General features: G+C 44.7%; 1 protein-coding gene across 4 annotated transcripts in view; it reads right to left on the bottom strand.

Annotated features, from left to right (window-relative positions):
• trim9 (tripartite motif containing 9) overlaps positions 1-24,957 on the bottom strand; it is a 41,426-nt gene that overhangs the window by 5,552 nt on the left and 10,917 nt on the right. Inside the window, exons 4-10 of one of the 4 annotated variants that reach the window (XM_077236492.1) lie at positions 20,456-20,566; positions 18,340-18,493; positions 18,122-18,267; positions 3,015-3,153; positions 2,086-2,124; positions 1,455-1,758; positions 998-1,102 (exon numbers count right to left, since the gene is read on the bottom strand). In XM_077236492.1, the coding sequence (XP_077092607.1) occupies positions 998-1,102; positions 1,455-1,758; positions 2,086-2,124; positions 3,015-3,153; positions 18,122-18,267; positions 18,340-18,493; positions 20,456-20,566 (998 nt within the window). The remainder of the gene's footprint in view (positions 1-997; positions 1,103-1,454; positions 1,759-2,085; positions 2,125-3,014; positions 3,154-18,121; positions 18,268-18,339; positions 18,494-20,455; positions 20,567-24,957) is intronic. The other 3 variants (XM_077236494.1, XM_077236493.1, XM_077236495.1) reach the window with 3 other exon arrangements.

Raw genomic sequence — 24,957 nt, 5'->3', positions numbered from 1 at the left:
GCTTACGTTCAGATCCTACATCTGTAGATCCTTCAGCAGTTCAGCCTGGTACGCCTAATGGCACAGCCATTGTGTGCAGTGCACCCCCGGCCTGGCCCGTTACCGCATATGCCCTGCCACTCAAACGAGATGTGGTATGCAGCGGCTTGGGTGGCAGGGTTTGGAGCCTTAAATGATGATGCCTAGCCCACTGAGAGATAGCTGGCTAGCGTCTCTTCAACGGAAGGCATCATCACATACTTGCGCATTCCCCCTACATTCACATAACTAGCATGATGACAGAGATTAATGCGGGCTGAATATGGTTTCTTCCATGATCTCTCAACCTCAGCATGGGGATCCAGAAGAAATTGAAGCCTCAAAGGAACGGGATGGTTATGTCAAGACAGAAATCACTCGTCCAACCTGCCACAGGCGATCTCTGATCTCTCGCCTCCAAGGGAGATCTAGTCTCTCTGTGGCACGGGCCCTCCAAAAGCTCCTCATATTTGGAGCAGGCAGGCTGGGAGGACTCAACAGATTCTTCACCCTCCTTAGCCACAACCTGCTCTTTATGGCTGGCAGCCAGCAGAGCGCAATCTGCTGGATTGAATGATGCAAGTGATAACATGTCCTGATCTAGCAATTCTCTCGTGTCGGCAACAGAAGAGTGAGAAAAATATATACTTTTCTCAAACTCTACCACCAGACTGACTTGCGACCTCAACATCTCATTCTCCGCTTTGCCTCTGTGTTCGCGGGTCCTGAGCTGCGTAGACGCTTGTCCTTGGAGTCAAAGAACACACGTGAACAGAGCTTCTTCATTGAGAACTCCTCGACCAAGCACATAACGCACAAGTCATGTGTGTCCTCGGGTGTCAGATACCTCTGACAAGGAGGCACACACTTCCTAAAACGTTTGGCCGTGGAAAAAATTTGCCTTAACACGTTGTAAACAAACGGCTACTGAAGACAAAGATTATAATGACGTGTACTACAGGCGCCCTTTTATACTCACGGTCGCACTGGTAGTGATGTCACGGACTGTCTTCGGCCAATGATACTGTCGCGTTTTAACACATGCTTCAGACACCGGTCACGCTGGAGGCATTCCCCATAGCGCCTTGTTCAGACGCAGTGCGAATTCCCAATTGAAAGGGAAACAGGTTTACACCATGATTTTCAATTAGATCAATATAAAAATGCACTTTAAATAAATGACACTATCGTTTTACTTTTTTCAGTGTATTTCAATGAAGAGATTCAAAAATACTAAAAAATAAAATAAAATAAAATAAGAAAGAAATAAGGAAATAAATTAATTACTTAATTAATTAATTAAATGACACTATCATTTTACTTTTTTCAGTGAATATCAATGAAGAAATTCCAAAATAAAATAAAATAAATAAAATAAAATAACATACAGGTTCCAAATCACAAACATGCACACATAGACAAACATTAATTCATACCGGTTGGTGTGTGAGTTGTTATGCATGAACCAGGAGCGGTTGTTGTCCACATACATAGCCCAGGCTTTATCATCCTTCCCCAGCATAACGTCCTTCATGACATCAGCCCGGGCAATCCCAAATGCAGGGTCAGGGTGGTTGTCATAGCGATCGATGGTCATCTCCCAGTAGTGTACACCACGAGAGAACCCTGTATTGCCCATGACAACACGGTCGTCGTAACTGTTACACGTCACCGTGAGGTTGTCATTGGACAATATGATGTCAGGGTGGGCCGATGCAGGGTCAAAGGTGAACCAGGCAACTGCAGAAAAAGCACACACACATACAGTCATGAGGGCTGGTTGAGCTCCTATTTACAGTAAGAAAGAAAGTCCAGATGAATTTAAGAACACAGAAACACTGCAAATAAATCTCTCAAACACACTCTCTCATTCACACACACACACACACACACACACACACACACACACACACACACACACACACACACACACACACACACACACACACACACACACACACACACACACACACACACACACACACACACACACACACACACACACAGACAAGAAAGGGTGTATGAGGTTAACATAATCATGATGTTCAGATATTCAGGCATTCATACCTGCTGCCAGAGTTTTACAACCATATGAAGGCAGACTCACTGAAATCAAGAGAAAGGAAAAGATGGGAAAAGAGCGAGAAAAGGTTGGAGAGAAAAAGAAAAGTGGAAGAGGCAGAGAAATGCAGAGGAAAGAAAGAGCAGAATGGTGGAAGGAGAGAAAAAAAGAAAGTAACAGAATTGGGTACTGAAAGAGAGGAAGGAAATCAGCAGATCAGGGAAGCTGGACTTATTCAGCGCTCACATGTAAAGAACAATTATAGAGTGTTAATAATGTTAACAGCACATTAACAATGATGTTAATTTATATTAGTATCAGACATATAATGGTGCTCATAAAGACCTCAACAGTAGACTATCAGGGTGATGTCACTGGCACTTTCCATGAATCGGGTAAAACCTAACAAGGTCAAACTAAATATTATATGAGTATTATATGATTATATGAGCTTTTATTTTCTATTTATTTTAAATGAAGATTTTGCAACACTGCAACTAAAATTTGGGGCATGCTGTTTTAAACCATGACATGTGTTAAATGTTTTTTTATTTTTGAATATCAATTCATAGATACCGATTTACGATGATGTCAAGAAGGTCAAAAAAGTGATGGAAAAAAATCCCCATTTTAAGGGGATACAGGCATTTAAAACTTAATTTTATGTTAGAAACCAGTTTATCAAATGTATCTGATGGTTTTACAACAAAAATGTAGGCCTCCAAGTCCTTAAAAAGTCACAAGAAACCCAACTAGTAATATATATATATATTATAATATATCCTATTTGTGGAAACTGCCCACTATATTGAGATTACTAATAAAAATCTGATGTTTTATTTTGCACTGACATGCTCAAGCTTCCCTGTGCATTAAGAGTGACAGCATTCAATAGTAAGGTGTGTGAGTGTAGCAGTGAGATAACATCACTTACTCTCTGATGTCTGCATGACAAGCGTTTTGCTGTACTGGCCGACTCCACTGGAGTTAAACGCTTTAACACGGCATTTATAAGTGCTGTTGAAGTGCAGACCGTCCACAGTGCAGATCATCTCTATACCAACATACACTTCCTGTAGAATACACACTTCAGTTAGTAAACACATGTGGTTAACTATGTTAAGCAACTAGGGTACTGCTTACTGTACACTGAACATTATATACTCCATGCAGCCTACTATTTTTCAAACAGTATACATGTTTCACACGATTCTGTTTAATTTGGGCAGTCTAATTACAGTTTTTTACAGTCGCTAGGACACATTTCTCAATACTTAGGTCACTTTTTCAAAACTCTTCACACAGTTCTCCAAACCAACTTTCAGCTCGGCACAGCAGTTCATTTCACTTTCAAAATGCACTAAAACTACCATATCACTTCATACATGTCTCAAATCAACATATTCTTCCATCACACTAGCAAAGGTTGACAGACAACAAACACACTTTGTCACCCACAAAACAATGACCTAAAAAACACTAACAACAGGTAGCATTATACAATGTTTTCTTCTGTAAAACAAGCACACCTCTCTACTGTTTAGAATTCACTCCAATATATTTTACTGGAATGAATCAGACATGATGCAGTATGCTTCAATATATTTTATCTCTTTTTTGTTTTGTTTTTTGCACAGACTAATTACAAAATACAAGAATTTGTACACACCATTCACCAATACAGATACAATAGGAATCAGCTGTGGTTGGTCCAATTGTCCAATTGTTTTTATAGCATTTCATTTTTAGATTCGAAATATATTTCATTACAATATTACTGTCACGGTAGACATATTCTCTGTTCCTTCTAGTCTTGTGTTTATGTTGTTGGGTGAGTGCACTTGTGTAGTGGGTGTGAGTGTATGACATCACCTGATCCGCTCCAGCTGATCGTCATTCATCACCAGCTGCAATCAATCTCACGACTCCTTAAATACTTACCGCTGTTCTATCATCCCTGTCAGATCGTTGTTTGATGTCCTGCGTGTTGGTGTTCCGGTGTTCTGTTCCTGCTTTGTGTTCCTGTTCCTCGTCGTCTGCATCTGGTTCTCCTGTCTTCTCACCGTCATCTCCGCACCGCACTTCTTCACGGATCCTGGCCATCGAAGTCCCTGCGTCACGGTGTTCCTCCTGCTTGTACTGTATTCTTATTATCATCCATTAAACTGTTAACTCGCAACTGCTTCCTGTCCTTCATCCAGACGGGTTATGACAGAACGATCTGACCGTCAAATGGAAGCAGCGAGTTCATCTTCGGGATCTTTGGAAGAATTTATCCAACATAGCATTCGGAGGATGGATTCTCAGCAGCGGGATATTGGCGACACGGGCCGGGCAGTACAAGCATTAGTGACGCAGGTGTCCGAGCTCACCCAGCAGATCCAACGCCTACAGAATCCCGCTGCGCCGCCCACGCCGGCCGTTCCCCCACCACCTCCAGAGAGACCATCGCAGACCGAGCCCCGCCTACCGGTACCAGAGTCATACGCTGGAGAACCAGCCTTTTGCAGAGCGTTTCTGACACGCTGCTCCATGCACTTCGCTCTTCAACCACATACTTTCAACACGGAACAGGCTAAAGTGGCGTTCGTGCTGACGTTGCTAACCGGGAAGGCGGCGCTTTGGGGAACGGCGGTGTGGGAGAATCAGAATCCATGCTGCGCCTCGTTCCAGACCCTCGCCGCCGAGATGAGGAAAGTATTCGATCGGGCTGTCTCTGGGAGGGAGGCAGCCAGAGCATTGGCGGACCTTCGTCAGGGAGAGAAATCTGTCTCCGACTTCTCGATCGAGTTTCGGACCTTGGCGGCGGAGTGCGGCTGGAACGAGGAGGCGCAGTGGGATATGTTCCTGCATGGGTTGGCTGACCACGTCCAGAAAGAGATTTACGCCCTGGATCTGCCGACCACACTGAATGGCCTCATTGATCTTGCTCTGCGGGTGGACGCCCGACTGTCAAGAGTCGAGCGTCGGATTCCGTCCACCCGTACCTTCGGAGGAAATGACGGGACACGATCCAGCGGCAGGGACGTGGTCAGCCCCGTCTACGATCCCGAGCCCATGCAGGTGGGTCGAGCTCGGCTTTCCCGGGAGGAGAGGGAGAGGCGGAGGTCCCAGGGCCTTTGCCTGTATTGTGGAGGAGCGGGACATTTTGCTTATAATTGCCCGGTAAAAGGCCAAGCCCGATAGTAAACTTGAGGCTACTATCGGGTGGGATCTCCGCCAGGAAGACCTCATCAGCGACTACATCTACCTCCACGCTCCTCCCGGTGAGACTAAGATGGTCAGTCCATCAGCACGACTGCCAAGCACTTCTGGACTCTGGGGCTGAAGGTAATTTTATGGACCACACTTTTGCACAGAAATTTCAGATTCCCCTCAGAACTCTCACTCATAGGATCGCTGTTCACGCACTCAATGGACAAGAACTCCCCACCATTTCCCTCTCCACTCAAGACATTACCCTTATCACTTCTGGCAATCACTCTGAGACAGTTTCATTCTACATCATGGATTCACCTCTTGCACCCGTCGTCCTCGGACATCCCTGGCTCCTCCAACACAATCCCCGGGTGGACTGGTTTCATGGATCAGTGCTGGAGTGGAGCAAGGAATGTCATAAGTCTTGTCTCGTGTCTGCTTGTTCGTCTGTGCCTGTTTCTGTTTTTCAGGAGGAAACAGGGGATCTGTCTAACGTGCCCGCAGAGTATCTGGATCTGAAGGAGGTGTTCAGTAAGTCTCGTGCTGCTTCTCTTCCTCCGCATCGTCCCTATGACTGTGCTATAGATTTACTGCCAGGTAAGTCTCCGCCTAAGGGCAAGTTATATTCACTTTCTATTCCAGAAAGAGAGGCTATGGAGAAATACATTTCTGATTCTCTAGCAACCAAGTTCATTCGCCCTTCCTCTTCTCCAGCGGGGGCGGGGTTCTTTTTTGTGGGGAAGAAGGACGGTTCTCTGCGACCTTGTATTGATTACCGGGGGTTGAATAACATCACGGTAAAGAATACGTATCCTTTGCCGCTGATGTCTTCAGCCTTCGAGAGGTTGCAGGGAGCGTCTATCTTCACAAAATTGGATTTGCGTAACGCTTATCATTTGGTTCGCATTAGGGAGGGGGATGAGTGGAAAACTGCTTTTAACACCCCCAGGGGGCACTTTGAATATTTGGTCATGCCTTTTGGGTTGTCCAACTCCCCAGCAGTTTTCCAGGCACTGGTCAATGACGTGTTGCGAGATATGATCGATCAGTTCATATATGTCTACCTGGATGACATATTGATTTTTTCTTCTTCTCTCCAGAAACATGTGCAACACGTCCGACGAGTGCTTCAGAGGTTGCTAGAGAATGGGCTTTTTGTCAAGGCGGAGAAATGCGATTTTCATGCACAGTCGGTTCCGTTCTTGGGACACATCGTGTCGTCTGAAGGTATGCGGATGGACCCTGAGAAGATCAAGGCTGTGGTGAATTGGCCAACCCCGGATTCTCGCAAGGCCCTGCAGAGGTTCCTGGGGTTCGCCAATTTCTACCGGCGTTTTATTCGCAATTTCAGCCAACTAGTCGCTCCTCTGACTGCCTTGACCTCCCCCAGAACTACGTTCAGGTGGTCTGACACGGCGGAAGCCGTGTTTACCAAACTGAAAGGCCGCTTTGTTTCAGCCCCCATCCTTGTCGCCCCTGATCCCTCACGTCAGTTCATGGTGGAGGTCGACGCGTCAGAGGTGGGAGTAGGTGCAGTGTTGTCCCAATGCACTCCGGCAGACGACAAGATGCATCCCTGCGCGTTTTTGTCCCATCGTTTGTCACCAGCCGAACGTAACTACGACATTGGTAACAGAGAGCTGTTGGCAGTTAAGTTAGCATTGGAGGAATGGCGCCACTGGTTAGAAGGGTCGGGGGTACCTTTTATCGTCTGGACTGATCACAAGAACCTAGAATACATCAGAACCGCCAAAAGATTGAACTCCAGGCAGGCTCGGTGGGCACTTTTTTTCGGTCGTTTTGACTTTACTCTTTCATACCGTCCGGGTTCCAAGAACATCAAACCCGACGCCTTGTCTCGCATATTTGATTTTTCCGAACGCCCGTCTACTCCCGAGTGCATTTTACCCGAAACTCTATTCGTTTCCACACTCACATGGGAGGTCGAATCGAGGGTCGAGAAGGCCTTAGAAGGGGTAACGCCTCCGCCCGGTTGCCCACCGAATCGTTTGTTTGTGCCGGAGGGATTACGGTCTGACGTTATCCAGTGGGGTCATGGCTCCAATATAGCTTGCCATCCAGGAGTTAATCGCACTAGCTTTTTAGTCAAGCAACGATTCTGGTGGCCACTTATGGCTCGCGACATTCACGATTTTGTTTTGGCCTGCTCGGTTTGTGCTACTGGTAAGACTTCCAATCGACCTCCAGACGGGTTACTTCAGCCGCTGTCGGTTCCTTCGAGACCCTGGTCCCATATCGCTCTAGATTTTATCACCGCCCTCCCCCCCTCTCAGGGGAACACAGTCGTTTTGACTGTGGTGGACCGGTTCTCGAAGGCAGCCCATTTTGTTCCCTTACCCAAATTACCCTCAGCTAAGGAGACAGCGGTGACGGTCGTTGACCACGTTTTTCGGTTACATGGCCTCCCGATTGACGTGGTTTCCGACAGGGGACCCCAGTTCGTGTCCAAATTTTGGCAAGAGTTTTGTAGATTATTGGGGGCAATGGTTAGTCTATCCTCTGGGTTTCATCCCCAGAGCAATGGTCAAACCGAGAGGGCCAATCAGGATTTGGAGAGAGTGTTGCGATGTTTGGTCTCCAAGAATCCTTCCTCATGGAGCCAACAGTTGTCTATGGTGGAGTACGCCCACAACACGTTGCCAGTGTCAGCCACGGGCCTATCTCCGTTCGAGTGTAGCGTAGGTTACCAGCCACCAATTTTTCCCAGTATGGAATCCGAGGTTGCGGTCCCCTCCGCTCACGCCTTTGTTCAGAGGTGTCACCGCACCTGGATTAGAGCCCGTGAGACTCTACTCCAGGTGGGGGCGCGCACCAAGGCCAAGGCCGATCGCCACAGGTCAAAGCCTCCCGTATACGTCGTTGGTCAAAAAGTGTGGCTTTCAACTAAGAACATTCCACTGCGCACCGTCTCTAATAAGCTTGCACCCAAATTTATTGGCCCGTTTCCTGTCACCAAGATCATTAGTCCGGTGGCAGTCCGCCTCAAGTTACCTCCAGCGTACAGGAGGGTCCATTCCGCCTTTCATGTATCCAAAATTAAACCCGTGTTTCATTCTCATATTAATCCGCCCGTCCCGGTTCCTCCCCCACCGCGGCTCGTAGATGGGGAGACCACATATTCGGTTAATCGTATTCTGGACTCTAGGCGGAGAGGACGCGGATTTCAGTACTTGGTGGACTGGGAAGGTTACGGTCCGGAGGAGAGAAGTTGGGTGCCTGCTAGAGACATCCTGGATCACTCCCTTATCGATGATTACAATCGACAGGTAACGGAGTCTGGGAACGCCAGGAGGCGTTCTTAGGAGGAGGGGTACTGTCACGGTAGACATATTCTCTGTTCCTTCTAGTCTTGTGTTTATGTTGTTGGGTGAGTGCACGTGTGTAGTGGGTGTGAGTGTATGACATCACCTGATCCGCTCCAGCTGATCGTCATTCATCACCAGCTGCAATCAATCTCACGACTCCTTAAATACTTACCGCTGTTCTATCATCCCTGTCAGATCGTTGTTTGATGTCCTGCGTGTTGGTGTTCCGGTGTTCTGTTCCTGCTTTGTGTTCCTGTTCCTCGTCGTCTGCATCTGGTTCTCCTGTCTTCTCACCGTCACCTCCGCACCGCACTTCTTCACGGATCCTGGCCATCGAAGTCCCTGCGTCACGGTGTTCCTCCTGCTTGTACTGTATTCTTATTATCATCCATTAAACTGTTAACTCGCAACTGCTTCCTGTCCTTCATCCAGACGGGTTATGACAATTACTGTAGAAATCTAGCAAATTGCTGTCATATTCAGTTTTGTATTATGTTATTGTTTTGAACATAAGTTTAACAGTTTTGAATACAGTATGTAAGCATGTGCAAATTGGCCTGTAAGTACACAGAGTTTTGGTGGTTGTTGTGTCGAAGTGAGAAAATAATTAATATAATTTGAAAGATGTAGTCATTGAATGCATTTTGTGCCAAAGCAATGATAAATGATCCACAGTTTAGCCCACATATACTTCTGTTGTGCTCACTGTGTGAAGAGTTTTGAAAAAGTGACCTAAGTATTGAGAAATGTGTCCTAGCGACTGTAAAAAACTGTAAATTCTGAATCAAGAAAACGATGTTAAAAACCCCTTTGATATTACATTTGGTTTATTGGTAACACTTTAAATGGAAGGGCAGATTGGGTAGAGGTATGTAACTTCAAATTCAGTTCAGCCAGGGTGCTCCATGCATACAGAAAATTGACATATTTTGCATTGTATGCACATTTTCTGTTTGCATGAAATCACTTCCTGTAGAATATACCGTAAAGTTAATTTGCTAATTAAGGATGATGAATATCTTGGGAAAAACACAATGTGATACTGTTGCTAAAAATCTACCCAAAAATGGAGCAAATATAAGAACACATGAACCTGGCTTTCTAAAATAAGAGCTTGGCCTGTTTAGAGGATAGTAGAGAGTGTGTGTGTGTGTATGTGTGTGTGTGTATGTGTGTGTGTGTGTGCGTGTGTGTGTGTGTGTGTGCGTGCGTGCGTGCGTGCGTGCGTGCGTGCGTGCGTGCGTGCGTGCATGCTTGCGTGTGTGTGTGTGTGTGTCTATACGTCTGAGGGTATTTGAATTCTTACAGTATTTGTAAGTGTGAATGTGTGTGGCTAATCGCATGAGATTTATTTTGATGATGTACACTACCGTTCAAAGTTTGGGGTAAGCACACATTTAAAAAAAAAAGAAATTAATACTTTTATTCAGCAAATCAAAAGTGAGAATAAAGACATTTACATCATTAAAAAATATTTCTATTTTAAATAAATGCTGTTCTTTTGAAATTTAAGTTTTCAGAAAAATATTAAACAGCACAATTGTTTTCAATAATAATAAAATAATCTTCTTTGATAATAATAGGACATGTTTCTTAAGCAGCAAATCAGTATCATGTGGGATAATGTGACACCGAAGACAGGAGTAATGATGCTGAAAATTCAGCTTTGACATCACAGGAATAAGTTACATTTTTAAAACATAAAAATGAAATAGTAAAAAATAATTCACAATATTACTGGTTTTACTGTATTTTTGGCAGTCTTGGTGAGCATAACAGATTTCTTTCAAAAACATTTAAAAATCATACCGACCCCAAAAATTTGACCGGTACAGCACTTGTGATCACCTTAGATGAATGTCAATACCACGTGTAAACAGCCAACGAGTGACAGTGGTGCACGCATATATGCGTTTGTGATCATGTAAGTGTGTGTTCGTGGGTGATGTGGTCCTCTAATATATAAATAGACTTCTGCAGTGAGAGGCATGAATCATCTTTAGACTCAGGCATTTTGCGGCAAATATGAGATGAGACACCATTTTTGTGACTTGACTTGATGATCTATTGGAAATACATGCGTGTCCCTTGTCACTCAAATGAACATCACTGATTCTGACTGACCACAGCCAAATGACAAAACCATGTTCAACAATATCACTTTATTAATACAGTACACACTGACACTGGACGAGGGTGTACTTGTGTGTGCATACACATGAACAATGTTTCTTCTAATGTTTGTCCTTGCTGAGTAAAACCTCCATCTATTGGACAGATCATTCAGCTAGCCAAACAGAAACATCACATCTAACAATTATGCAGTGTTCACTGTGTCCACTTCGAGAAAGAAAAATAATACTACACCAATAAATAAATAAATAAATAAATACAATAACATATGGCCTCGGTGGGATTCCATTTGTTTGGAATAGTCATTATTGCATTTTTGCTCGGTGCTACTATGAATTTGAAATCTCTGTCTGTTTTATGATGTGGTGCTTTTATCAAAAATGTAATCAGTGCTGTGTATTTCCAAACAAGATTTCACACAGCTCCAGTCCTACACTGAAAACTAATGTGTGGAGTTGAAATGCTGGTCATTCAATTTAGCTCCAATTTAAGAAATGCAAGCATTTTTAGCCCCCCATATTTTTGCATTTTGCACGGAAGTGTTTTTGTTGTGTGTAGAGAAACAACATGCCCATTCAAACTCAGAAGGTATGATTTGAGACCATTTTTTATTTATTTTGATAAGTGTTCTATGGTAAAAAAAAGAGATTGTTTAAATGATTTGGCAGAAATCATGCATTTACATATGTGTAAATTTGATCAGTCCAACTGAGTTGCAGTTTTTTCATGCCAATTGTGACCTATATATCCCAGCGAAAAGGCTTTTCAAACGAGAAAAATTGTAGGTCAGGACTTGATTTTGTCCGTCCGGAATTGATTGCATGGTTGTGGTTTGCTATTGCTATGATCTCATGTGATTGACCGGCTGCCCCGAAACACATCATCAGAGTAGAGAGCAGATTTCGCTGCAAGTGTGGGGGTATTCTTTTTTTTATTACATATTATGAGGGTACTGTCACAGTTATCGTCTGCAGTACACTGTCATCGTCTGTTCTACACTTCCTAGCATCCCTCTTGTCTTCACACCTGCACTCACTCCCTCATTTACCCGCACCTGCCTGTCATCTTCATCATCCTTGTCACCTGTGCTCACCTCATTGTTCATTTGTGTCTGTATTTAGTTCTTTTCTCATCCTTCGGATGAGACGTTAAATCGAGGTCCTGACTCTCTGTGGTCATTAAAAATTCCAGGATGTCCTTAGAAAAAGAGTAGGGGTTTAATGGTGCGTTCACACCGGACGCGAATAGCGCGTCAGGCGCGAGTGATTTCAATGTTAATGCTTGGCGTACACCAAAGGATTTTCACAGTCCCAGACTAAAGACCAGCAGTCTTTAGGAATCTTACTGGGGTCTCGGCGTGCTCCCATCGTCTCGATCGTTAAATGTGAGGTGAAAATCTGCAGTCGGCGACCCGATTTATGCCAGTCTTTCTCTAGTCTTTCATATCAAACATGTTTGATATTATCGCAAGTCTTTAGTCTGAGACTAAAAACTGTGAACCCAAGTCTTTAGATGTGAGCTGATAATCTTATAAAGTCTTTTCTAAATCTTTTCAAAGTCTTTAGGTGTACAGAAAGCATAATTCAATGCAAAGACGCGTTACGCTCGTAAAAAATTCCTGCGGCGCGAATGAGGCGTAGAGCACGGCGCGGTAGACGCGAATTCGCCTCGTTCGCGCGTCAAGTTACGCGAATGATTTATTTAGTGCTTTTTGTGCATTCACGCGTTTGACGCGAATTCGCGTCTGCCGCCCCTAGTTGAAAAATCTGAACTTCTGCGTCAAATTCGCGCCGCGTTAACCAGCCAGCTTGCTGCTGTCACGTGGTGAAGTAAATATTTTACCACATAAAAAACTTGATTTTAATATATGATACATTCATTTTGTATGCAATTTATTCCATATCTAATCTAGATTATATGAAACATTATTATTATTTTAATGTAAAGAGAACCAACATACTTCAATGCAAGAACATAGTTCGTGTCTGGACAGTCTTGTGTGAGAAAGAAAAAAACACAGGACAGTTTAATCACTTTTGTAGTAGTCTAGGCTGGCTCCATTTATCATCAAAACAAAAATAAATTACAGATTAGGTGGGTGAGGGCGAGGGTGATTCTCGCTCCGATGCGGGACAACAGGTCATCAAACTGGGCGCAGGACAGGCGGGAGTACCGCCGAAAGCGGGCGTCATCCAGGCGCAGCTCCTGGAGCAAATGGTGAAACTCGCTGAACTGGGTTCGCCTCCGAAGGGTCTGGTGGACCCAAATATGGCGATGATGATCCCTACGCCGCTGTTCTGCTCTCCAGAGCAAATACAGAGCGGTGACTCTCTCGATAAATGACCCAGCAACAACAGACATCTTGTAAAAAGATGGCCGCCAACGGGGTTCGAAACTTTTGAAACTTTCGCCTCTAACGCGCGTGACGCACGTAAATTTCACTTCAAACTTTTGTTTTTACGCGCGTCAGTTTCAATCTTGACGCGCGAATTAACAAAAAGTGGTCAAGCGTTAAACTAGACGCGGTAGACGCGAATTTGACGCGCTATTCGCGTCCGGTGTGAACGCACAGTAACGGGTTTAACCCCGGAATCCCGGCCAAATTTGCCCATTGGCCTCTGTCCATCATGGCCTCCTAATCATCCCCATCTACTGATTGGCTTCATCACTGTCTCCTCTCCACCAGTAAGCTGGTCTGTGTTGTGGGCGTTCTGGCACAATATGGCTGCCATCGCATCATCCAGGTGGATGCTGCACATTGGTGGTGGTTGAGGAGATTCCCCCTTCCATGTAAAGCACTTTGAGTACCTTGAAAAGCGCTATATAAAATGTAATTAATTATTATTATTATTATTTTCAGTTCAGCCTGTCTTTGTCCGTGGTTAGTTCTATTTTGCGTGTGCGTGTGTATATATCCTGCCTGTCTGTTCCTACCTGAAGTTTATTTTTAGTAAATGGTTTGAATTAGAATTTTTGGATTCCTTCGCCTTCTTCTGTTCACACCACATCGTGACAGAACCACGGACCGCCCAACATGGACGATTGGGTAAAGATCATCGTCATTGCTCAGGAGAGTCGAAGACCCAAAGTTTTTTTTCTGTTGTCATGGGCTTTTGCCACTTTGCCGTCGCCAGCGACCTTGATGATGTGAGCTTGTGCACCTTGTTCCGGATCGGGGCCACTCTCAACCATCCGATCGACCTCCCAGACACCACCGGACTGGACTGGAGGGAGACCGTCAGCCGGTGTCTGGTGAGCATCGTGTCCCGATCCGGAACACAACCTGCCAAGCCTGAGTTTCACGTCAGCCCTGCCGATCCTGAGCTTCACGTCAGCCCTGCCAAACCTGAGCTTCGTGTCAGCCCTGCCGAACCTAAGCTTCATCTCAGCCCTGCCAAAGGTGAGCTTAACGTCAGCCCTACCAAACCTGAGCTTCACGTCAGCCCTTCCAAACCTGAGCTTCACGTAAGCCCTGCCAAACCTGAGCTTCGTGTCAGCCCTGCCAAACCTGAGCTTCGCGTCAGCCCTGCCGAACCTGAGCTTTACGTCAGCCCTGCCGAACCTGAGCTTCACGTCAGCCCTGCCAAACCTGAGCTTCACGACAGCCCTGCCGAGCCTGCGCTTCACGTCAGTCCTGTTCAGCCTGAGCTCCATGTCAGCCCTGCCGAGCCTGCGCTTCACATCAGTCCTGCCGAACCTGAGCTTTGCGTCAGCCCTGCCGAGCCTGCGCTTCACGTCAGTCCTGTTCAGCCTGAGCTCCATGTCAGCCCTGCCGAACCTGAGCTTCACGTCAGCCCTGCCAAACCTGAGCTTCACGTCAGACCTGCCGAGCCTGCGCTTCACGTCAGTCCTGTTCAGCCTGAGCTCCATGTCAGCCCTGCCGAGCCTGCGCTTCACATCAGTCCTGCCGAACCTGAGCTTTGCGTCAGCCCTGCCGAGCCTGCGCTTCACGTCAGTCCTGTTCAGCCGTAGCTCCATGTCAGCCCTGCCGAGTCTGCGCTCCACGTCAGCGCTGCCGAGTCTGCGCTTCACGTCAGTCCTGCCGAACCTGAGACTGTTCATGTCATGCCCGCCGAGCCAGAGACTGTTCACGTCATGCTTCCTGAGCCTGCCCCAGAGCCTGTCCCAGAGTCTTTCACTCCCCCCAAGAGAATTTTGGTGGGGGGCTATACGTCCTCACCGTGGCCATCACCTCACCGTCCTCACCAAAAACCCATGGCCGCCTGAAAAAATTCTCTGCCATGGCCGCCCGAAGGGTCCTCTCCGCCATGGCCACCCGAAGTGTCCTCTCCGCCATGGTCACCCGAAGGGTCCTCTCGCCATGGCCACCCGAAGGGTCCTCTCACCATGGCCCCCCGAAGGGTCCTCTCCGCCATGGTCACCAGAATGGTCCTCTCCGCCATGGTCACCCGAAGGGTCCTCTCACCATGGCCACCCGAAGGGTCCTCTCCGCCATGGTCACCCGAATGGTCCTCTCCGCCATGGTCACCCGAAGGGTCCTCTCCACCATGGCCACCCGAAGGGTCCTCTCCACCATGGCCACCCGAAGGGTCCTCTCCCCCATGGTCACCCGAAGGGTCCTCTCCGCCATGGTCACTAGGGATGGGAATTGATAAGAATTTAACGATTCCGATTCCATTATCGATATTGCTTATCGATTCGATTCCTTATCGATTCTCTTATTGATTCTCATTGGGTGAGGAAATAAGTACAAATTTGTTTGTTTGTATTAAATTATTGAACTTATAACTTAACTTATTTTTTTGCTAATTATTATTAACTCGCTGACACAGCACAGGGTATTAGGGGTGTGAACCTACACTGGTCTCACGGTTCGGTTCGATTCCGATTATCATGTCATCGATTCAGTTCAATTCGATATGTCGATGCATTACATGCACTGCATCCTCAATTTTCAATTTTATCTCAAAAGTGATGTGTGCGTGCGTGTGTGCACGTTCGCCTGTTCCTGAAGTCGCAGTGACAGAAACAGTGACATTCCAGTTTAAGTTTCAGGGGACTAAAGTCTGTTCATGCTGAGTGTGTGTGGCCAAATGTTTCTGCATATTGGAGGTAGTTCCCCCCTTTGACGAAATGGAAATTTTACAAGTGTTGCAAGTGACCGTATTGTTATGAGGCGCCGTCATACTCTCATTGAGTATGTGCGCGAGTTTGAGTGTGTGTGCTCGTGTCTAATATGAGTATATGCGTGGAGAGTTTGTGTGTGCGCGCGCACGTCTCATATGAGTATGTGCCTGGAGAGTTCTGCGCATCTTGTGTGTGTAGAGTTTGCGTACATGTGCGTGAGCGACTTTAGGTGTGTCGCATTTCATACGTATTTGTTTGAGGAGCATTCAGCTTTGTACATATGTTTGACTACTTAGTATACATGTATGCAAGTGTTTCATATATGTGTGCGTGAATGAAGTTTGATTTTAAGCCCTAGATGGCGCCTCCATATTGTCGTCTTTTCGCGTAAAATATAACCAAACTTTAGAGCGCTTCTGCCTCGATGCCATGTTTGCTGCGTTCTGAACCAAAACAAGGCAGCGCGTGTGTCACGTAATGACACATTTGCAACGAGCGGAACCGATAAGCGGAATCGTTAAGCAGGCATCCTAACGGTTCCAAGGAATTGGTTCACTGGGCACCGGTTCTGAAGAAGAACCGGTTCTCGATTCCCATCCCTAATGGTCACCCGAAGGGTCCTCTCCGCCATGGTCACCCGAAAGGTCTTCTCTGCTATGGTCACCCAAAGGGTCCTCTCCACCATGGCCACCCAAAGGGTCCACTCCGCCATGGTCACCCGAATGGTCTTCTCCGCCATGGTCACCCGAAGGGTCCTCTCCACCATGGCCATCCGAAGGGTCCTCTCCACCATGGCCACTCAAAGGGTCCTCTCCGCCATGGCCACCCGAAGGGTCTTCTCCCCATGGCCACCCGAAGGGTCCTCTCCGCCATGGCCACCCGAAGGGTCCTCTCCGCCATGGTCACCCAAAGGGTCCTCTCGCCATGGCCACCCGAAGGGTCCTCTCCGCCATGGTCACCCAAAGGGTCCTCTCGCCATGGCCACCCAAAGGTTCCTCTCGCCATGGCCACCCGAAGGGTCCTCTTCGCCATGGCGACCCGAAGGGTCCTCTCCGCCATGGCCACCCGAAGGGTCCTCTCCAGCATGGCCACCCGAAGGGTCCTCTCGCCATGGCCAACCAAGGGTCCTCTCCGCCATGGCCAACCAAGGGTCCTCTCCGCCATGGTCACCCAAAGGTTCCTCTCCGCCATGGTCACCCGAAGGGTCCTCTCCGCCATGGCCACCCGAAGGGTCTTCTCCCCATGGCCACCCGAAGGGTCCTCTCCGCCATGGCCACCCGAAGGGTCCTCTCCGCTATGGCGACCCGAAGGGTCCTCTCCGCCATGGCCACCCGAAGGGTCCTCTCCAGCATGGCCACCCGAAGGGTCCTCTCGCCATGGCCAACCAAGGGTCCTCTCCGCCATGGCCACCCGAAGGGTCCTCTCCACCATGGTCACCCGAAGGGTCCTCTCTGCAATGGCCACCCGAAGGGTCCTCTCCTCCATGGCCACCCGAAGAGACCTCTCCGCCATGGCCACCCGAAGGGTCCTCTCCACCATGGTCACCCGAAGGGTCCTCTCCGCCATGGTCACCCGAAGGGTCTTCTCCACCATGGCCACCCGAAGGGTCCTCTCCACCATGGTCACGCGAATGGTCCTCTCCGTCACGGTCACCCGAAAGGTCTTCTCCGCCACAGCCTCCTGAAGGGTTGTCTCCTCCACAATCACCTGAAGGGCCTTCTCCACCCTGGAGGCTTCCTACCCCGGCTAGGCCACGCCCTTGTCAGCCTTCAGGGTGTCATCGTCTGCAGTACACTTCCCAGCATCCCTCTTGTCTTCACACATGAACTCACTCCCTCATTTACCCGCACCTGCCTGTCATCTTCATCATCCTTGTCACCTATGCTCCCCTCGTTATTGTTCATTTGTGTTTGTATTTAGTTATTTTCAGTTCAGCCTGTCTTTGTCCGTGGTTAGTTCTATTTTGCGTGTGTGTATGTATATATCGTGCATGTCTGTTCCTCCCTGAAGTTTATTTTTAGTAAAGTGTTTGAATTAGAACTTGTGGACTCCTTCGCCTTCTTCTGTTCACACCACACCGTGACAGGTACATAAAAAAATAATGATGTGCACGGATAAATCATTTACTATAAATATTCTGAAATATTCCATAAAAATAAGAATTGCTAGTTTTGATTTCATGGTGACTTTAAGCTAAAACTTGTTTCATCTATCCACTCTCATATGAATTTTTCATGAACCAGAAGGATTTTTCTTCTTTTCATAGAAAGGTTCAATGTGTGTATGTGACACTCACTCTGAACTGGCCTCCAGTCCCATCATCCAGTTCTAAAATGTAGCCTTCCACAGCTATGGTGGAGAGAGGCGGCTGCTTCCATGACAGAGTCGCACTGTTGGTTTGAGTACAGCACTCCTCTAACTGAAGAATAGGAGCAGCTGGAACTACACACACAAAGCCATTAAGGAAAGCCATGCAAAAATGAAACAGACCCAATCAGGCACACACAGACTCACCCTTCATCTGGACAAAGTCTAACTGGTGTATGGTCTGCAGCAGGGGTCCGCTGTCCAGCGTCAGGTCAAAGTCACTGCTCATGCGAGGGGTCAGAGAGCCCTTCCCCCACTGGTTCTCCGTCATATGGACCCGTCTTATCAGAGCATCAGAGATCTACACACACACAGACACACACTGCGATTCAGAATATATTACACGGCATTAAGTCAAATTAATGAAGTGTTGCAATTATGTAAATGCATGACCTTCTGTTAATTTAATAAGAGTCCTCAGAGCAAAAAACATTTTGTGATCAGAAAAGTTTTGGAAGGCAAAGTGTCATTGAGCAAGAGTGCTTGTTTTTGAGAAAACCAAAGTTTCCTTGCCCTTTACACTAATTCTTGAGTACTGAAGTATTTTTTTTTCCAATAATGGATTATAACGATTTCTGGGCAGATTTCCATTTGAATATCATGTACCCATCTTTTTAATTTGATAGATTTAAAAGATTATACTTATTAGTGTACAAAAGTCTCCAATAAGATTGACAGACTGCTGATGCTACACTGGCTTACAAGCTAGTTTTGCATAAACACTCACAAAGAGCAATATCTAGTATTGACACACTGATATTAAAGTTCTGGCAAACACCAATAAGATAATTATGTTCATGGTCAATAACTGATGAACAGCTGATATTAAAATTAATTATTTTAATATTTAAAACTATTTATAAAAATACTATTTTGTATAAATCAATAAAAGTGAAAAACTAAAAGGTAAATTTAATTCATAATTTAGCAAAAATCAAAATGCTTTTAAAATGCTGCATGTGAATTGAGATTATGCACAGCATGAAAAATTATATTTATTTTAAGAATTGCTAAAGATAACAGTATTAACAAGTTATTAGTGTTTTTAAAGATTAACTTCAATGGGCCCTATCTTACACCCGGCGCAAATGGCTTTGTACACTGACGCATGTATCATTCTTGCACCCGCGCAAAGCGGACTTTTCCCTCCACAGACACACGTCGGTTAACTAAGTAATACACTTGCGCTCCCTGGGGCGGTTCAGCGCAAAGAGGAGGCGTGTTCCGGCGCAAACTTTCCCTCATGCTATTTTACTCATGCTAAGGAAAAATATAAAAACACGAGGGAAATCATTGTTGTGTCCATGACGATGGGGAAAATAGGCATAAAGCTTACACATTTACCCAAATTATTATATGCATGTTTAACCGAAGCTAATTTGGGTGGGTTTGTCCATTCCCAAATGTCACTTCTCTTTCTTTTACGGCCCTGACGAGAACATCGATCTCCTCGGCTGAGAACCGATTCTGAAGCGCGCCTGGTAAATGCGCCGTTATAATAGTATTGCGCCATGGAACAAGCGTACCTCGTTCATCATGCTCTTAAAGGGAATGTGATATAAAGCTCTTATTGGTTTGTTTCCCGTTACGCCCAAACCACACCTATGAATAATGAAGCTACTTCAGACCAGCCCCTTTTAGATTTGCCAGGCGCAAGAGGCATTTATCCCGCCGGGAAAATAGCAACAGCGCCGGGATCCGCCCACAAAGTTACTTCCGCTTTGCGCTTTGACACTTGCGTTTCAGATCGTTAAAATAGTGCCCAATGAGTGTTAAATGATGGCAAAGGTAATTCTAAATAAAAAAGCATACACAAATATCTGATATCTATGGAAGCTTGTTTGCGCCGCAGAATATAAAAATAAAAAAGGTGATTGTGACTTTTTTTCTCACAATTCTGACTTTTTTCTTGCAATTTCAAGTTTAAATCTCACAATTTATATATTTTAACTCTAACAAGAAAAAGTAAGTTAAAGTAAAAATTAAATAGAATTAAACATGAAATTTAATTTTCTAAATCTATATTTCCTTATCTCATTGACCAATGAGAATTTCAGAGAGGCGGCACTAAACTGATTTGGATCTTTACTCAATCAGACAAGACGCATGAAGTGACCAGGCGTAAACAGGCCCAAAATGGATCTTAGACATCCCCATCCATTAAAAGTTTGGTCAGGTCTTTCTCTGGTGCGTAAGTGCCCTAACTTTGCGGTCTATGTCAGCAGATGAGGTTCATTAGTGCTATATTTAAAGGGTTAGTGACCTGCAGGAAGCCGCTGGGGTCGTTCTCTTTGATAACCTCCAGACAGTATTCCATCAGTCCTGTGGTCTGCCTCAACTTCACCGTGCAGTGAGATATCTGATCACGAACCACCTGAGATAAAGAGGCAGAAAGAAAGATAAAGAGAATGAATCCATGATAACTGTTATGTGGCTGGGTTGCTAGGCAACAGCAGGACCAATTGTCAGCATCCTCTCTGAGCAAGCAACACATCACTGACCTTTTACACAAAAAAAATGCACTTCATGCTTGCATATTTCACTGGATGAATGTGTGTCTGAGTGTGTCCCTCCTTCTACTTAAACCTACTGGCTACATTCCTTTTACATGATGCACACGTACACACTGATGCACACAAACGTCCTTCCAAAGCCAATCTTACTATACCAAAATTAATCAAACATTAAACACTTCATTTATGAGATGCAAAAGAGCCATTCAAATCCAAAAAGAATGCGGCAACCCAGACAGAAATAGACAGAACTGAAGAAAGCCACTGGACAAAACTAGAACCCCAACATCTTTGTAACCATGGGAACAGGCTTGTGGCACCATGGAGACAAGAGGAGAGAATAGGCCTACATAAGATGCCAGCAAAAGCACATACGACTAATAGTATAGGGGAGTTTTAACAATTTTAATATTACATTTTTACATTTCCCTTTACACACAGTCTTTACCAATTATTGTTACAGGGATCATTCACCCAAAAATGGAAATTGTCATAATTACTCACCCTCATGTCGTTCCAAAACCGTGAGACTTTCGTTCATTTTCGGAACACAAGTGAAGATCTTTATAATGAAATCTGAGAGCTTTATGTCCCTCCATATCGTAAAACTAATCCATATGAATTGAGCAGTTTAGTCCAAATTATCTGAGTAGACACGATTGCTTTATATGACAAACAGATTTAATTTAGATTTTACTTTTATTCACATTTAAACATCCATAAGCAAAAATGAACAGAAGCTCAACCGAACCTGCTTGACGTGCGAGAACAAACCTCATCAACGTGCTGTGTAACACGAGAATGAACCTTATTGGTTCCGGCATATCATGTGAACATGCTTGAGCTTCAGTTTACCACAACTGATGTGTGCATTGATGAATATTTATATGTGAATAAAAACTAAATTCAATTTGTTCATCATATAAAGCAATTATGTCTCTTCAGAAAATTTGGACTAAACTGCTCAATTCATGTGGATTAGTTTTACGATCTCTTTTTTGTTAGTTTTACGAACTTTTTGAAGCGTCAAAGTGGTAGTGGCTGTCAATGGAGGAACGGAAAGCTCTCAGATTTCATAAAAAAGATCTTCATTTGTGTTCTGAAGATGAACGAAGGTCTTACGGGTTTGGAACGACATGAGGGGGGGTAATTTCTGACAGAATTTTCATTTCTGAGTGAACTATCCCTTTAAAGGGTAATTCCACCGGTGGAGACATGAATATGTATTGAAAGTGGGTCATATATGTAGTAGAATAGTTTCATAAATTTCTAATTTGGGACCTTCTTGGCCGATAAAACGCAGAAAATTACTTTTTAGTGCTTGTGGATTGTAGACAACAATCCCCATAGTGCATTGCAATGCTCAGCTCCGCAGACCACTCCCACTACAGTAGCTAGCTTAACTGCAAGATATTTGTGCAATGAACCTGCCACGTTAGCGTGTTAACAAAATGAAAATAAACGTACTTTACAGAAAGACGACCATTTGACCCTGTAGGCTTTGGCTGACGTTGCCAGTTGACGTTATGTATTCTAAAGTAGGTCTCCAGGACGCCGCTATCCATATGGGGTGCGAAACTCGGGTGAGCAACAACACACACGTTCGTGTCATCCTCCGATTGCACCATAGCACCGCTGGAATTCTGGGCAGCAGACAGACTCTTGTTCTGTGTCCATTGGCGCACAGTGAGAGCAGAGGCACCACCAATCTGCCCCAGCTCGAGCCATTGCGGGCTCCTCGTCCGCGGCAGGCAGATCGGCTGCATCGGCTGTGGTGGCAGCAGCTTCAGCCGCCTCCGGTTCCTCCATAGCCCTCAGCTGCTCGTCGCTATACTGTGGCTCATAAAGGTAGCCACGAACATCCGTTTCTAACGTTACCATAACTTCGTCAAAATCCAGATCCTCCATAATGCATCCGCCTGTGTATTCAGTACCTTCGTCCATATTTTCCAAAAGTTTCTTCCGGTGAAATCAAACGCACTGGCACTGATCTGATAGGTCTGTTAGCGCATTAGGTCCAACCCCCTATGTGGGGATTTGAAAGGGTGGGAACTAGTGCTTGTAGTGTTCACAGAAATCCCCCCCTTTTACACTTCCTCCTACAATGACGTAAAATGACGATTTTTGCGTCATTGTAGGAGGAAGTGAAAAAGGTAAATAGAGGATTTCCTTCGTCTCAGGGGAAAATGAAAGAGTGTTGCACGACCATTCAATAGTATGACTGGATTTCTAACAATGGAAATCTTAATGCAAATGGGTGGAGTGACCCTTTAAGAGATCATGTGTGAATAGGACCTTTAGGTAAATCCGTTGGCAATTTACCAGTATGAGACGTTGTAACATTACCAGTAAATTACCGGTATGATGCTGCTGTGTGTGAACAAATGACGAATTCCAAACAGCTTCATTATGACACACAAGTGCCCTGCTCCCTCCAAAGTCCCCACTTCAAGGGCCCTGCCTTTCGGAGTGGGTAGGGCATAAGGATGCTCACTTCGAATTGGAATTTGCTCAAAGAATGAAGATTACCACACGTACGAGGTCCGAATGTGCTGACGTAAGAAGTTTGCTTTGAAAAGTGATTCTGGTAATTTTACAGTAACTTAATGGGATTACTGTGTGAAAGGCTACTAACAGTATAGGGGGAGACCAGGACAATTTTAATATACAATTTTTAAGTTTCCTCTTATAACTCACAGACTATAAAATATTAACTGAGTTAGTGTCATCACTCCAGCTTGAAGAAATTTGGATTATTAACACACATATATATATATATATATATATATATATATATATTTTTTTTTTTTTTTTTTTTTTTTTTTTTAAATTATTATTATTTAATTAAACAGCAAAAATAGTCATTAAAGAATATGTAGCTAACAATTTTAATACAACATTTTTTAAGTTTCCCCTTATAACTCACAAACTACTACAAAATACAAAAAGTATTAAATATTTACATATATTTAAGATTATATAAAACTTTAAAGAAATGGTTCTTTAAAAATAGTTATATTTATCATCTACCCACTGACAGAGCCAACAAAATCGGGGTCATGTTAGTGCATTATAAGCTGTATGATGTTCCTAGAATTCTTAAGACTGTAAAAAAGTACACTGGTTTGCCATTTAATTACTTGTTATTTCATAGCTGCATTTCAACCGAAGAGAATCACAGCAAACTAACTATAGGTGCAGTCTCAGTGGAGCAGCCTGGGATTCAGAGTCTTAGTCAAGGACACAATGACTCCAGTTTAAACATAAATTCTTTCAGTTAATAGCCCAGATTTTTAACCATTAAGCTGCTTTCCCCCTATAATAGCAAACCTTTTCATATGGCATAGAAGCTTGGGCTAGAAACAGGCTGATTTGACTCACCAACAATGGCTGCTGATTAGCCCTGCTGCCTGAAGCATGAATCCATTCTGAATCCAACTTTGGCAGAAAAGAGATTTAATGAATTTTTAATGGGAAAATATAAAATACCCTAAGTGCCAGTCATCTGTTGCCCTAATACAGAAATGTGTAGAGATTTCCATGAAATTAAACAGGAACACTTTTTATTTTTTGTGGAGTATTGCAGTATTTATTATACATTATTTTTAATAATTTATCCATGCACATCATTCTTTTTTTTAAATGCATGTGCTCTCGTAATCTTTAAAGGCACAATATGTAAGATGTCGCTTATTCAAAACAATAACAAAGGCGTAGCCTGATGACGCCTTGAATGAGAGTGGAATCATGGGAGTGGTCGCCTTCATCTCCACAGACGATGGAAAGCAATATGACAGGACTCATGCAGAAATCATATTAATGGGTGAGCTAATGGATTAAAGTTTTATTAACGTTACTGTGGTATGAAGCAGGGCGTGGCAGAGAGCCCGGGACATTTTATGCTGCTGTTTTTATTACATTTTACATTTACATTTATTCATTTAGCAGACGCTTTTATCCAAAGCGACTTACAAATGAGAACAATAGAAGCAGTTAAACTAACAGTAGGACAACAATACGTAAGTGCTATGACCCCTCTTAGTTTAATTTAGCGCAGGTTTTTTTTTTTTTTTAAATAGTAGAATAGAAGAGAAAGTGTTAGTATTACTGAATCAAGTGCTGCCGAAAAAGATACGTCTTCAGCAGTTTCTTGAAAGTGGCTACTGACTCAGAAGCTCTGGTTGAGTTAGGCAGATCATTCCATCAACATTATTATTATTATGCTCCGATGTCGCCATCGGCTGCTGCCACT

The sequence above is a fragment of the Siphateles boraxobius genome, unplaced genomic scaffold, assembly GCF_051911475.1.
Source record: "Siphateles boraxobius isolate OS27281-9 unplaced genomic scaffold, OSU_SipBor_1 20, whole genome shotgun sequence".
NCBI lineage: Eukaryota > Metazoa > Chordata > Actinopteri > Cypriniformes > Leuciscidae > Siphateles > Siphateles boraxobius.
Note: the sequence above shows the minus strand (reverse complement) of the source record. Positions and strands in the feature narration are given on the sequence as shown.